General features: G+C 54.2%; 1 protein-coding gene across 5 annotated transcripts in view; it reads right to left on the bottom strand.

Annotated features, from left to right (window-relative positions):
* The window catches only part of ZMYM3 (zinc finger MYM-type containing 3), a 76,873-nt gene that overhangs the window by 22,517 nt on the left and 38,944 nt on the right, over positions 1-15,412 (bottom strand). For 2 of the 5 annotated variants that reach the window (XM_034781224.1, XM_034781226.1), the window contains exons 1-13: positions 13,626-14,105; positions 11,950-12,849; positions 10,425-10,468; positions 9,998-10,070; positions 9,031-9,322; positions 8,417-8,594; positions 7,714-7,926; positions 6,803-6,953; positions 6,327-6,442; positions 4,183-4,269; positions 3,635-3,785; positions 2,884-3,056; positions 2,327-2,492 (exon numbers count right to left, since the gene is read on the bottom strand). In XM_034781224.1, coding sequence (XP_034637115.1) covers positions 2,327-2,492; positions 2,884-3,056; positions 3,635-3,785; positions 4,183-4,269; positions 6,327-6,442; positions 6,803-6,953; positions 7,714-7,926; positions 8,417-8,594; positions 9,031-9,322; positions 9,998-10,070; positions 10,425-10,468; positions 11,950-12,832 — 2,527 coding nt within the window. In that variant the 5' untranslated portion in view covers positions 12,833-12,849; positions 13,626-14,105. Of the gene's footprint in view, positions 1-2,326; positions 2,493-2,883; positions 3,057-3,634; positions 3,786-4,182; positions 4,270-6,326; positions 6,443-6,802; positions 6,954-7,713; positions 7,927-8,416; positions 8,595-9,030; positions 9,323-9,997; positions 10,071-10,424; positions 10,469-11,949; positions 12,850-13,625; positions 14,106-14,506; positions 15,169-15,412 lie in introns of those variants that run through there. The other 3 variants (XM_034781221.1, XM_034781222.1, XM_034781223.1) reach the window with 3 other exon arrangements.

Here is a 15,412-nt window from a genome sequence, read left to right as displayed (position 1 = left end):
GAGGAGCTCTTTCCTGCTGTCTCTCTGTGCTCTGGCAGGTCACTCTGAACCCATCAGTTCTGGGTCAGGCATATCACCCTCCAAACCTGGGATCCCCGGGGGAACCCTGCTGTAGACATGAACTCCGTGGGCTGTCGATCAGAATCTAGTTAGTTACTACACACAGTTGGCTTCTGACCTACCCATTTCCTGAGACCTAGCACCTGCCCAGCTCATCTTGGGAATCAGGGGTGGCATGCAGCAGTAAGATCCTTCAAGCCTTTCACTTCCTGTGTATGTACTGCTCTGTGCTGAGAAAACATCCTTGTAAAGTCCCAGCCTCCCTTCAGGAGGCTCCATGCCTCTTCTTGGGCTCACACACAAATGGCACTGCCATCAAAGGTGGACAGCACTGGGTGCATTTCAGATGAGCCACCTATTGGTCACTTTCAAAGGGGATAAAGAAGATCAGCAACATGGGTTGATGTGCTGGCTGATTACTGGGCTTGGGGGGAGAGGGGGAGTCTTACAGATCCCCTGCAGCCTGTGCTGCAGAAGCAATGGCCATGGCGTGTGAAACAGGTTCTTCCCTAGGGCCAGAGGGGCGAATGGCTTGCTTGCCCAGGCGGCTCGTGTGAGTGCTCCACAGGGCAGCGTTACAGGCCCCTCCAGAGTATGCACTACCTCAAGGGCAAGGAAGGAGGTGGTGGGAGGAGTCCATGTTACCAGCTATGGATAGTGCAGCTATCAGCTTCCCCTCCGGCTAGGCAAGATCAGAGCATGGCAGGGGAAATGGCAGGCGTAACACTCGCCCTCTGTCAGGGGAGCCTGACACATCTTGCCTGGCTGGATCCTCAGCTCCCAGATGTCTCAATACTACGAGGGGCCAACAGTGCTTTATCCAGGTAGCCACAAGTTCCAGGTCCCTGGGGCCGCCAGGGTGGGTCATTCCAGCACGCAGGCCCTCCCGCCCCCCTCCGATGTGCAGGGCCTTGCACTTGCTCCTGGCCTTTGTTGCTCCAACATGCTTTAGGTGGGGTAACCCCTAGACAGCGCTCAGGGACTTCACTGGCTACAGAAAAGGCTGCCATTTACTGAGTGCTGCTTCTCACCAGGAGTACATGGAACAGCTCTGCTGTTAGCTGCCCTGCCATCCATCTGGTTTATGGTGCCCGTCCATTCCTGTCCCCTTCTCCTGGCAACAGAGCCTGGAGACTGGGGGCAGAGCCCTGGTCTCTGGAGTGTATTTCCTCACCTTGGTGCAGGTGAGCCAGGGATCTTCTCAGTAAGGAATATTTGCTCTTCTAAGGGTGTAGTGCTTGTGGCAGCAGGCTCAGGGTTTGGCAAAAGTTGATGCTGGTTCCATCTGAAGTTCAAGTCATTTGATCTCCCAGTATTACAAAAGCACTACATGTCCTGGGCACTTTGCAAGCCTAAACCAAATCAACTGAGTAACACAGGAGGAGGTCCTGGCCCCAACAACAGCCAAGCAGAGCAAGGCTACGTCTGTGTCCCCAGGACGGGGTTAGCTGTGTCCCCTCACGGTACCAATCGGCACCTGCCATCCAGGGAGATCCCAAGGCACTTTGCAATGTCCTACCACTGATTTACACAAGTTAACTACAGGAAACGGGGTAACAGGCAGAGAGAATTCAACCTCCAACTGGAACTGCTGGAACACAGCACAGGATTGTCCAGGACACTGGGGTTAGCAACCCCAGCACTACCCACAACAGCCTGGGATTGCGGAAAAGCAGAAAGACTTCCATGTCATGTCTCATTAAAAGAGCAGCACAGCTCCCTCTACTGTCCTGCTCCGTTACTGGCTTAGTTCTGACTGAGGGAAGAGCCCCACCTATAGCACCACCAGCACCACTTCCTGCAGCACCCTGGGTGTTCCTTGAAGGTCTCTCATCCAAGCACTGACCTGGCCCAATCCTGCTTAGTTTATGAGATCTGAGGAGGTCACAGCTCGGAGGTAGTGCGGGGCTGCAGGTGGATTATCAAGTCAAACCACGCTGTCCCCTAACCCTTTAAATCAAGCTCCCAGCTGGCAACTTGAGGAAAGAGGCTGGAGTCGCCTGTTAAATCCCTGAGCATCCTCGCTAAGAGTGAGAGCTACAGGCAGCATGCTGGCGCCGGCTCCTCCCATCTGGGCCCTGTGTGTCATAGAACCATAGACGTTAGAGATGGAGAAGCCCCAGTAGGTCCCACTCAGTCCATCCCCCCAGGGGCCAGTGCAGGATTGTTCCCTAGTGTCTCGTCCAGTCCCAGCACTGGAGTTTCCAGTTCTCCCTGTCTCTCTCGGGCTGAGCTCTGCTGGGCTCCCTCCCTCCTTCCTACTCACTGTTCAGCAGGCTCTCGGGCCCCTTCTGCGTGTCCAGGTTGGGCTGGTTCTGTTGATTGTAAAACCTCAGCAGACACTGCTGATTGCAGAAGTGTTTGATTTGCCCCCGCCAGTGGATGGTTTCCAGCAGCTTCCCCTGACGCTTGCAGGCATGGCACCGAGCTGCCTAAAGCCCCGAGTGGTAGGAGACACAAACAACCAAGTAACTAACTACACCCACTCTGCATGCAGAGAAAGAGGAACACTTGGTAAGATGCTGTGAGCTTTCCCACAGAAGTGCCCTGTCAGCAACAGCAGTGTAAGCTTCTCTACACCACCACTAGCTGTGGACTCCCGCAGTACAAACTTCCTCAGAGCAGTGCTCTGGCAGGATCAGCTGTGAGCTTCCCCACAGCAGTGTCCCACCATTGCTGGCCTGGGACTTCAGCATCGGGAGCTCCCCAAAACAGGGCCGGCTGGGGACTCCAGCAGGGCCAGCTCCCCACAGCAGGACCCAGTTCTCTGGATCAGTGCCCACACCAGCAAGTCAGTGAAAGGCTGCCAATGCCGATACTGACCTTGAAGTACCATAGCAAGTATTTGCTCTTGCAGTCTTCACTACAGAAGTCCCAGGTGCTGCCCTCCAGCTGCTCGGTGACCGCCCGTTGGCAGGTCTGGGAACAGTAGGTGCAGGTGATGCAGCACAGACCCAGGTTCTTGGTAAAATCCTGTTTGTAAAGAAGCACACACCCTGCGGAGAAACAATAGGAGTGAAACCTTCCCAGGATGCACTGGGGGACTCCCTGACCTGAACAAGACCAGAAGCCAGGTGTGTGGAGACACAACAGAGCACAACATTGTCGGGAACAATCCTGCACTGGCCCCGGGGCTGGGACGACATGGGACCTCCGCGGATTTGCCATCTCTCACCTCTTTGCTCCTAGGAAGAGCATGACTCCAAACAAACGCCTCCAGCCTCCTGTGTGCAGGAACTTGCCAGGCAGGACAAGGTCAGGCCAGGCCAGCCCAGGTGCAGGAGTGCAGGTGTGTGATGACAGGAGGTGCGGAGCTGCCACCTGCTGTCTCCCCCAACCCTCAGACAGAGAAAAGCAATGAGACAGCCCTCCCCAAGCTGACATTGGACGGCAAGGCCTCTTCCCAGGTGCTGGCAGCCAGAACTCCACCCCTGAATCAGCCTCCCTGCACTACAAGGCAAGGCCTTTGCCCTGGCACGACAGACCTCCCTCCATTCCACTACAAGGTCTCTCCTTTCCCCAAACCACAGGGTTGGCAGCAGGCGCCTTCCTCTCCCATGCTCCCTCCATATACCTTCGCTGCAGAAGTTCTTCTCCACCCCAGAGAAGCGGATCTTCTCATGCAGCAGCTTCTCTTGCTTGCAGTGCTCACACTGGGACACCACCCCACGCAGCCGCTTGAAGTCCTCACAGCAGTCCTTGCAGCAGAACTGGTACACTTTGTCCTGCCAAAGAGACCGCTGCCTGGGTCAGCCAGCCTGGCCAGAAACCTAGGCTGGCTAGGAAAGCAGGAGCGGAATCATAGTGCTGGGTAGACAGAGTTACAACGTCCCCAGTGTAGGAACTGGGGCAAGGGGGACTCACCCTGAACCCAGCCCAGCCTGTGCCCTGAACACCAGGAGAATGTCTTCCATAGCCACCCTCAAAGGGCTATGGCTGCCAGCTAACCTGGTTGAGAACAGGCTGACCTGGGCTCTGCCACTGCGCAAGGATGGCTCCACTCCTGTCCCTCCTGCTCCCTCTTCAGAGCAGCAAAAGGAACCTGAGGAGGCTCCGCAACCCCTCTGGTTTGGGCCTCAGCCCCATGGACCCAGGGCCCAAGACCCTGCTGTCCCTTCTCACCTGCCAGTCCAGAATCTCTGGCTTCCCGCTGAAGAGATTGTGACAGTAATGACAGTTCAGGTGGATCCCCCCCTCGGGGCTGGTACGCTGCAGGGAGAAAGGGAGGAAGTTAAAGGAGAAAGGGCACGTAGGGGGCAGATGTACCCACCGTGCCCACCAGCTAGAGCATTCCTGCCCAGCCCCACCACACTCACTGGCCAACGTATCCCCACCCACCTCTGCCTGCCAGCACATTCTAAGGTCACTGAGCTGAAGGCCAGAAGGGGACCAGTAGAGCATCTAGTCTGACCTCCTGATGGTGACAGGCCATTACATTCCACACAATTCCCCTTGTATTGAGCCCTAGAACATGGGGTTATGTTGAAAGCAGATCTTCCAGAAAGGCATCCAGCCCTCATGTGCAGACCTCAAGAGACGGAGAATCCACCTCTTCCTGGGGAGTTTGTGCCAACGGCTAGTCACCCTGCCTGAAACGTCGGTGCTTTATTTCTAACCTGAATGCGTCTAGCTTTGGCTGCCAGCCACTGGTTCTCGCTCTGCCTTTCTCTGCTCAATTAAAGAGCCACCGAGTGCCATGGATTTTCTCCCCACAAAGGTGTTCAGATACTGTGGTTAACTCACTTCTCAAGTGTCTTTCTGACAAGCTAAACACATTGGCCTCTACATCTCTCCCTAGCACATGTTTTCTCCAGCCCTCAAATCCTTTTTGTGGCTCTGTTCTGCACCCTCTCCAATGTTTCAACACTTTTTAAGGTGTGGACACCAGAGCTGGATGCAGCCCAGGATCAGCCTCACCAACGCCTTATTCAGAGGTGACGTCCCCTCCTAGCTCCCCCACTCACTATGTCCGTTTACACAGCCAAGGGTCACATTAGCCCTTTGCCAGAGCATCAATATAAGAACATAAGAACGGCCGTACTGGGTCAGACCAAAGGTCCATCTAGCCCAGTATCCTGTCTTCCGACAGTGGCCAATGCCAGGTGCCCCAGAGGGAGTGAACCTAACAGGTAACGATCAAGTGATCTCTCGCACTGGGAGCTCCCACTCAGCTGCTTGTCTGCTATGACCCTAAACCCTTCAGAGTCCCTGCTTTCCAGGATACAGTCCCCTTCCCCATGGTTGGCATTCTTTGTTCCTAGATGCATGAACTTGCATTTGGCTTTATTAAAACACACGTTGTTTGAATGGGCCAAACCAGATGGCTCTGTATGCTTGCCTGTCCTCAACATCATTTACCACTGCCAAGCTTTGTGTCATCCACAAACCATATCAGCAAGAATTTATATTTCCTTCCAGATCATTGATGAAAATGGTGAACACTGGACCTAGGAGACCGATCCCTGCGGGACTCCACTAGAAACATCCCCAGTCAGTAATTCCCTATTGACAGCTGCTTTTTGAGATCTGTCCGTTAACCATTCTTAATCAATTTAACATGTGCTTGACGGATATCATAGAGTGGTAATTTTGTAATCAACACGTTGCGTATCACTATGACAAACCCCTTACTAAAGTCTAACTGTACTACATCTACACAGTTCGCTTTCATCAGCCAAACCAGGTTTGTTTGACAAGACCTATTTCCCATAAAGCCATGATGACTGGCATGACTTACATTTCCATCCTTTAATTCTTTATTGATTGATTCCTGTATTTGCTTTTTCATTACTTTGCCAGGCTTTGACGGCAGGCTAACTGGACTATAGTTACTCAGGTCATCCTGCTTGTCCTTTTTGAACCATTGCATGACATTAGCTCTCTTCCAAGTCTTCTGGAATTTCCTCAGTATTCCACGATTCACTAAAATGCATGTCAGTGAGCCAAGGATCTCCAACTCTCTTAGGACTCTTGGTCAACATTATCTGGGGCTGCTGCTTCCTGGGACTCCTACAGGGAGGGCACACTGGAAAGTCCCAGCTGGGGCATAGGAGTTGCACGGACTGTGCTCGTAAGTAACCCTGGTGCTGGTCCCACCCTCTGCTCTTAGACTGGCTGCAAGATGTAGCTGGTTGTAATTTACTCCTATGCCCCAGCTGGGACTTTCCAGTGTGCCCACCCTGTTGGAGTCCCAGGAAGCAGCAGCCTCTGCTGGGAGAGGAGAGGGGAGGGGGAATCCCTCCCTGACAGGAAGCATGTTTCAGTACCTGGAATTTGGTCCAGCAGCTGGGGCTGCAGAACTGGTACACAACCCGGTCAGTCTTGTTGTAATAGCAGGGCTCAGACAGGCTCTTTCTGCAGAAGCTGCAGGGCCTAGCGGGACCTAGCAAGACAGAGACAGTGATGGCAGCAGCGTGGAAGGTGGAACTGGAGGGAGAGAATGGGCTGCACGTTCCTATCCCATTCTCTCCAAGTCTGTTATAGTGGGCCTGGTACTCAGACACCCTGGTGCAACAATCCCAGGAGAACGGGGATGCTGGGCTTTGCCAGGGCAGAAATGCTGCCTCAGGGGATAGGGAGGTCGCAGCCTCACTCCAGCTTGGTGACCAACCCGGCTTACCTAGGGCAATGTCGGAGATCCCCAAACGTGTGACCTCTCTCTCTCTGCGGGCTCCCCCTAAGCCTCACTCCGACAGGTCAGAGGTCAGCGACACAGGGCCCCTTGGGGCAGACGTTCTCTTACCAGTCAGACCCGACTGCTTCACTTTGTGAGAGGTGGTACAGCAGATGGAGCAGAACAGGCCCATCTTGCCGCTCCGATCCACGTTGGGCAGCATGTCGAAGTTCTTACACAGCGTTTTGCACCACATGCAGGGGTACACGCGGGTATTCTTCTGCAAGCATAAAGCAGAGGGTGGCTACTGGAGAGCTCAGGCCCCTGCTTTCCTCCATCCCATGTCCTAGTCCATCCTCACCCCCTCTCCCTCCTCCCATCCCCTTCAATGGCTCCACAAGGCAGTTCTTCTACAGCAGGTTGACATGAACACACAACATGGACGACAAGCTTGCACTCTGTTCCCCCCTTGGGTCACAGGCCCTGGCACGCTCCCCTCTACCATCTGAGAACCCACCTAGATCTCAGGCTAGCCTGGGGTACACAGCCGCTTTGTAGGGACCCCATGGCTGGATGCAAGAGAGGCCCCTCAGTGGGGGTATTGTCTAGTTCACTGAATCCTGCACAGCACAGCAGGATAGAACCAGCTCTGGGCTTTCTGGCCACCATAAGGAGCCAGCTCTGTGCCTTTGACAATCAGCCTCGCTAGGCAAGTGACCAGGAGCGCCAGCCCACAGGTCCCAGAGCCAGGCCGATTTATCCAGCCAGCCCACTGGCCACAGGGACAGGCCTGGGGAGCTGCAGCCCCAGCAGCAAGAGTAAGCTCAATGCACCTCCACTGGTCTGCTTTGAAGAGAGCCTTTGGATCTCTTTTCTTAAGAAACTTCCTGAGTGTTGGAGGAGCCAAAAGCGAGACTGCTCAGCGTTGCTGCTACTGCAGAGGAAGCGCCCTGCACTGAGCCAGGGGAAGGCTGGTAAAAGCCTCGGGAAAGGGAGATGGATGCCCCCGAAGCCCCTCCCTGGCTCCAGGAACTCCTCACCTTCTTGTAGCTATTGAGGCAGGTGGAATTGCAGAAGCGTTTCTGCTGGCCCTCGTGGAAGAGGTACTCCAGTGGCAATCCCTTGTTGTAGATGTAGAGGCCGCAGTTATCACAGCAGTTGGTTTTCAGCCCCTTGGTGGCTCGGAATTTGGTGAAGCAGGCGTCACTGCAGAGCCGGTGCACCACATTCCCATTGCTGACCTCGTGCTGGATCTGCACACACACCGGCACCAGGCACTGCCTCAGAGGCAAGCACAGGCCCACCCCGGCCATTCCGCAGGGGTCTGGCCCTCGAGCTGGCCTGTCCTCTGGGCAGGAAGGGCCATTACTCTAGCAAACCCGTGCAGGCTGGCTCCCATCCCAACAGGATGATGGAATGAGCGGCACGGGGAGCTGCAAGGGGCAGCATGGGGAGAAGAGAGCAGAAGCTGCGCCTCTGGGGCTGATGGGTAGAAAACAATGGAAAAGGAAGAATCTGAAAACAAGCCCAAATCTGCACACAGGCCACAGCCTGAGGCCATAGGAGTCCCTGGCAGGTTCCCCAGGCCAACCCAGATACTGATAGGCTCAACCAAGCCCCTATAACTGGATTAGGTAGCTCACAAGCACCTGGAAGGTGTGGGCAGTTGCATTAACTCCAGCTCCAGCAGATGGCTTCAAAGCTTCTTAGGCCAAACACTGGACAGACCAGGGCTCTGCTTACCTCCCCAGGCTTGTGACAGACACTGCAGCGGCTGGTGTCCGAGGCCTCTGCAGGCTGAGGGGCTGGTCTCTGCTGCTGCGCTTCGTAGAGGGAGAGGCACACAGAGGTGCAGAACTCATGGAAAGAGGCACCTGAGCCGATCTGGGCCACAACAGAATCCTTGGTGTTCCAGATCTCTCTGGGGGGCAGGAAGGGACTGGTTAGTGCAGGGGACACCCCCACTCCAGGACAAAGAGGGAGGGTGGGCCGTAATGCAAGGGGCTCCAGGACAGGGGGATGTAAGGGGGATCAGAAAGTGCAGTTAGAGGGAGTGGAGTCCTGGGGTGGGGAACGATAGGGTATTGGAGGGAGACCAGGAGTATGAAGGGGGGCAAAGGAGCAGGATGGGGTGATGGGGGAAGAGTAGACAAGGGATTCAGCAGGAAGGGTAGTGGGTTGGGGAGAGTGTGAGGGTGGGCGCGAGGGAAGGTAGGCAGGGGTAAGCAATACTGTGAAAGCAGGGCATATGGGTAGGTGGATGAGGAAGGCAGGGTGAGATGGGGGCGAGGATGGCTAGTCAGATGGAAGGCGGGGGAGGGGGGCAAGAGGGTGGATAAGGCAGGGAGAGCACACACTTTTTACAGAAGGTGCAGATCTTCTTGCCGGGTGGTTTCTTGGAGAAGGTGGTGAGACAGGAACTGGAGCAGAAGAGCTGAGGGAGCCCTTTGCGCTGGTAGGCGGTCTGGCCCTTCTGCAGTGGGGTCCGGCAGTTGGCACAAGTCATCTTGGTGACGGTGGAGCGGGCAGCCCGCTGAGCCATCTGTGTGCGTAAGGACATGCGGGTCGAGCGCCGGGTACGGAAGGGAACAAAGTCCTCATCATTGGGATCATCCACCATAGCATCCGAGTCCTCGTCAGAGACCGGGACTGTGAGCAGGGAAAGGGAGAGACAGATTCCCTGTTAGGGACCGCAGCATAACCCTATGTCCAGACTGGGGACAGGGCTTTCTGGAGTCCATTTCAGGGTGCAGAACCTGGAATTTCCTCAGCAGGGAGGAGTAAGGGACCTTGGAAAGCTGTAATGTGCTGACAGGGGATGAAGCAGGAAACCCGCAGGCTCACTGAGCCTTGGGCACTGCTGTCTCCGCAGGAAAGGCACGATTCTTTGGGGCCAAGCAGCAAGTTCAATTGCAAACACTTAGAGCAGACTGCAGAAATCTCTGCACATTCCACTGTGCATTACAGAGACCAAGGCAGCTCCCCCCAGCCCCTTCCCACAAAAGAGAAGGGAGCAGGTGGCACAGCCAGGGTGCGAGAGGCACAATTCCTCCCCACTCCTAGAGGAAGGTGCAGCAGATGCCACAAGCACTTTTAGACTCTGCATCTCAGAGGCAGACACTGCATGTTTTCCCCCAGGAAAGTCCCTACAATGAAGCCCACCTCCTGATCCCCAGGTGGGGTGGGGAGAAAGGGACAGAGCTGCCCAGGGGATTGTGCTCCTGGCTGGGAAGGGGCCTCTCAGAGGAGTGCTCACACCGCCCCTCACCTCTTCCCTCTCCCCCGACTTAGAACTGGGCCAAGTGGCCAGCCTAGGTTACTTACTGCTCTCGGAGGAATTCACAGTTTCAGGCCTGGCTGCCTCTGATCTCCTGGCTCGTTCGCTTCTCTTCTGCTCCTGGAAGATACCCAGAGAATATTCAGATCAACCATCTTCTGGGGTGACCATGGACAGAGGGCCTCAGCCACTCCCAGGGCCCAGCTTTAGGGCTCTTCTTTCAAACTAACTGCAGATGGTTCAAGCTTTGCTGAAGCCCAGCCAAGGTCCTGACTGGGTTTAGCAGGGCAGGGGGACCGAGCTGGCTTCAGAGAAAGGAGCTGTAGCCTGGCAGGTAGCTAACATTGAAGCCACCTGCACAGCACAGAGAAGGTGTCTGCCCCAGGAGACATGCACACTCCTTCCCATGCTCACTCAGAGGGGTGGCCTTCAAGTACTAATTCAGACAGAGACACTTGTCTGAACTCTTCTCACCTTCTCAGTTGGCTGTTCGCTTCCCTTCCCGGCCAGGTCTTCTCCTGCAACGGAAATACAGATGACACCTGAATCCCAATCCCTGATTCTCTCCAGAGCAGGGGAAAAGCTTCCTGCTCAGAGACAGCAGCCCTAGAGGGGCTAGAAATCACAGGGAAGAAGACCCGCCTTTGCTCCTGCCTACACATGCCAGCAAGGCTTGATACCACAGAGCCACATGGAGAAAGAACCACATACAAGGTGTGGTATTCACACCCGGGAGCATGTTGTGGGGAGCAGGCCTGCATGCAGAGTGGGAGAGAGACACTGGGCAGCTGCAGCTGTCACTTCTACATTTTCGGAGCCAGCCTGCCAATCTGGCGACCGAATCCTCTCTCTAAACACAGAACAGGCTCAGCCTGGGAAAGGTGTGGGTAGGTCCAGGCCTTCCTCAGCCTGGTGTGGAGAGCAGGGCACGAACCCTGCCTAATGGAGACATGCCTTGCCCACGCTGCTCCACCCCTAGTGCCAAGGTAGCCGCAGACATCACCAACCGCACCAGCATGGGCTGAATTCAGCTCTTTGGCAGGGGGACCAGTAGCCAATAGGAGCAAACTTCAAGCTATGGCAGCCAATGAGCGCGCTCATTTGCACCCAGGGCCCTGACTGCCAGAGCTATTAATCCCTCCTATTGGGGCCACTTCCCCAGCCCACCCAATTAGCAGGCAATGCTGGTTCACACACAGAAGAGACCTAAGTTCCCTGTAAGCTGCGCAGCCGTCTATTTAGAGCCGTGCAGGCGCTCAGGGAACTTGCCTGGAGACCTGCCACAGCTGGGGACCAGCCGGGGAAGGGGCTCCCCTCCTGCTGTGGCCAGGGTGATGTGGATCCAGCTGTGGCCAGAGTGGCCCAACCCAGCCCCAGGTGCAGCCGGGGCACCCCTCCCCAGGTCCGAACTCAGCCCAGGCCCAGATGTGCGGGGATAGAGGGAGGGGCGCCTATCCTGCAGCCCCAGCCCAGGTGCTGCTGCGGGGAGAGAGAGCTGGGGGGAGTCCTCTCTCCTCGCCGTAGCCCCAGAGCACCCTCCTGCACCCCAAACCCCTCATCCCTGGCCCCACCCGAGAGTCCGCACCCCCAGCTGGAGCCCTCACACCCTGCACCCCAACCCTCTGCCCCAGCCCTGAGCCCCTCATCCCTGGCCCCACCCCAGAGGCCGCACCCCCAGCCAAAGCCCTCATCCCTCATCCCTCCGCACCCCAACCCTCTGCCCCAGCCCTGAACCCCCTCCCACACTCTGAACCCCTCGGACCCACCCCCACCATATGAATGTTGTTATGTGCACCAACATGAAGGTCATATGTCACACATCACCTCCATAGTGGTGTACATAATAAAATGTATTCCGCACATGACTGGGAAAAATTAGAGGGAACACTGGCAGGAGACCCCAGGGTAAGTTGAGAGCTGATCAGTCTCCAGTTTACTGGAACAGAGGCTGCCCACCACTTGTCATGCAAGAACTTCGCCCCGGCTTTGGAAGACCTACCTGGGGATGATGACAGTGTGGTCTCCTGTGCTTTCGGCATGCTGCTCTCTTGTCTGAGGGCATTACCTCCATCCTCCTCCCCCTCCTCAGCCTGGCCTTCGTCAGTGTGCTCAGGGGGCAGGGCAGGGCTCTCTTGTAGCCTCTCTTCTGCTGCTGGCTCCTCTTTTTGCACAGGGGAGCTTTTCCTTGGTGCCTTCAACCTTGTTTTCTTTGCCTGCTTAAGACTGGGCTGTGGCGAAACCGCTGGCAAACTTGAGAGCTGCGTTGTAAATTCCTCTGTGGATGGCGCACAGCTCAGCTCCCCTGCAACAGGAATGGGCTGCAGGGGGGACTCCAGGGTATTGCCATCACAAAGCGCAGCAGTGGCAGCAGCACAATCATCTTTTAGGTCCCCAGAGTCATATTTTGGTTTATCTTCCCCTTCTTTCCAAGCTTCTGGCACAATGTCTTCCCTAGCCAGCACAGAGGAGTCCCCATGCCCATCCGCCATGTCCTGGGAAGAATGTGCCTTGTACAGACCTTCCAAATCCCCTGGTTTATCTAGAACCATCAAGTCAGTGGCTTCATCCAAGTCATCTAAGACACCAGGTTTCTCCAGAACATCCAAGACACTGGGTTTATTTAGATCAAGATTGTTTGATTTGCTTAGGTCAGCCAAACTGTCTGCTTTCACCAAAAGGTCTAAGTCCCCATCTGCAGTGACCTGCTTGGTCTGATCCCATTCCATCACAGGGGGTTGAAGACCTGACCCTTGCTGTGTAGAAGCTGTCTGGGAGCCCAGAAGGTCTTCCCCAAACTCCATGTCAGCAGGGAGATCACCAATCAGTGGCTTATCAGGCAGAGAAAGTGGGTCCAAAGATCCAGGAAATTCACTGGAATCCATTTAGAAGCAGCAAACAACTGGGAATGAGAAAGAGCCAGAAAGTCAATGTTACAGTGTCTAAATACAGCATTACACACTCTTCCAGGCTGTACCAGGAGATTCCTGGTGAGAATCTAGCACAGACCAGGAGACAAGCGACTCACCTCCACTTCTCACAGTATAACAGGGAGTTACAAACTTCTGGAGCCAAAAAGCTGCCTTGGGCTCTGCCTGCCTGGGAATTTACCAACACATGCCTTTGCTCCACCACGGCCAAGATTCAACTACAAGGGTGAGTGAGTATGTTTACAGCAGAGAAACACAGTGAGCTACTACAGAGGAACTGTTTCAATTCAGAGGACGCTGTGTAGCTATCCAGCAATCTGTAATGCGGTAGTGGGACAGGTGCCCCATCGCCCCTTCAGTACTTCACCAGAGACAGACCAGGGGGCAGGAGGGTCAGTTCTCACACAGCTGCCCACTGTTACTACTTAAAATGCCTTTTCTCCCAGCCAGTTCATCTCACCACCAGGAGCCACCCCTCCCCTGTCCTCACTGTAGGAATCCCCTACAATCTATGTAGCCCACGCCATGGAGACAGACTAACCCCAAGAGCTGGGAGTCAAAAAGCACAGAGACACAAGGACATATCTCTGGGATCCCAGCTGTATAGGTGCAGGAGTTGCGGAGCGTTTGGTTTCTGCAGAAAGAAACCTTCCAGTGGGGAGTAAGGCGGGTTATGAGTGAAGACAGAAATAACCCTAAGAGGCTAAAAACCACTGACAAAACATAACAGAAAATTATAATCTAGTACCTTGGGGAATTACCCTGAAACTGGTACAGAGCAAGCTGGGCAGCAACGATGCACTAATCTGTGCTACCCCTGCTGAAATGAGATCACTTCTGGGCTCCACAGTGAGAGATTGGAAGTTGAAGTCAAAGAAGAGCCACAAACATGATCAAGGGCTGGAGGAGCTGGAATTATGAGCAGAAACGGAGAGTGAAATACACATGTCTTAGCTAAACAAGGAAAACTACCATCAACTATATGACAGGTGTAAAAACCAAAGAGGGAGAGGGATCCTGGGAAGTGCCCAGTTCGACCAAATCTATGGTCTAACCAGTGCAGCATTCTTTTTCTGACAGGCCAGAACTGGACACTTCAGAGGAAGGAGCAAGAACTCCACAAGAGCAGATGTAGGATAAAGCATCATTCTAATCCCTAAGAGTTAGAAATTGGTCTAAGCTCTGAGGCAGGAGGTTTAATGTGCCTTCCAACTTTCGTTACCAATCACTATTCTAACTTTGGACATTCTCAACCCTGTAAGTGTCCACTCGCGTCTTAAATGGTCAGTGTTTGGTCTCAGTGACACCCTGTGGCAGCAAGTCCCTCTGGCTAATTACACACTGCGTGAAAATGTATTTCCTTTTCTCAGTTTTGGATCTGACACCATTTAATGTCATTAAAATGTCCCTTTGTTCTTCTGTCATGAGAAGGGAGAACAGGAGCTCTCTTGACCAGTCATTATTTTACAGACCTTTATCACGTCTCCTCTTTAAAGGTAACAATCCCTATTTTTTCCAATCTCTCTTCAGGCAAGCTGTGGCAGCTCTATCACTTGAGTCTCCTAAACTGGCCCCAAAATAGCTAGCAGAGTGCAGGTACTCCTCCTCAGCTTGCTCCATCTGTAGTACCTCTGAGTCTCTTGCCCCTGGGTCCTCTAAGTTCCGGTGGCCAGCACAAGACTCCTCCTCTCACCCTGCGCCATAATACCACTTGGCGGATGCTCCTTATAGCTCTAGCACCTACGAGAAAGGAATTATTACAGCCTTTAGTCCAGCATCCTCTCTGGAGGAGCTGGGACCTGCCACACTAGTTGGCTGTGTAGAAGTCACCTCACAGCTCAGGTGAATGGAGTTCATACGGTCAAAGATGATTTTACTATGAAGAGAAGGTAACCCCCATCAAGCAGCCGACACCTCTTGAGAGGGCATATTTCACTCCTGTCACAAGCCCACACCATCCAGCATAGACTATAAATAGGGTGCAGCAAGGATGAACCCTCCAAATAGTGTTCTCTCTCAAACAGGTTTGCAGTGCAAGATGACGAAGGGCAGAGTAAGACTCGATCAGCTCCTTCTTCTCTTCCCATCCACAGCAAAAAAGCCAGGCATCACTCAAGAGGCAGTTTATTTCAAACTAACACACAGGGAATACATGTATGGAGCAGGAACAGACCTGGAGAAACTGTCTTCAGAAGGAGGTAAAAGTCTGACTCTGTAGCCAGACGTAAACATTTTCAGTTATCAACTAAAATAAGAATAGCCAAATATTCTACTTCAGGGTGGCAGCTGAGCACTGCCACCCTCAGGAAGGGAAATGATTCATCTGGTACTCTCCTTCTCTGAAGACATCATCTCCCACAGCCCTATCTCTTCAGCATGAGAATGGCACAGCTCCCCTTGTCCCATTAGGGCACCAGTAATAGAGAGCCAGGCCCCCTACTACTGTCGCATGCTACTTCCTGCCAAATATAAATGCTGCCCTCTGTCTGTTCCAGGCAGGTCCTCTGGCTGGATAGGAGGTAAAGCTCCCAGGAT

This window comes from Trachemys scripta, chromosome 9, assembly GCF_013100865.1.
Source record: "Trachemys scripta elegans isolate TJP31775 chromosome 9, CAS_Tse_1.0, whole genome shotgun sequence".
NCBI lineage: Eukaryota > Metazoa > Chordata > Testudines > Emydidae > Trachemys > Trachemys scripta.
This window is presented reverse-complemented; position numbering and strand designations above follow the sequence as displayed.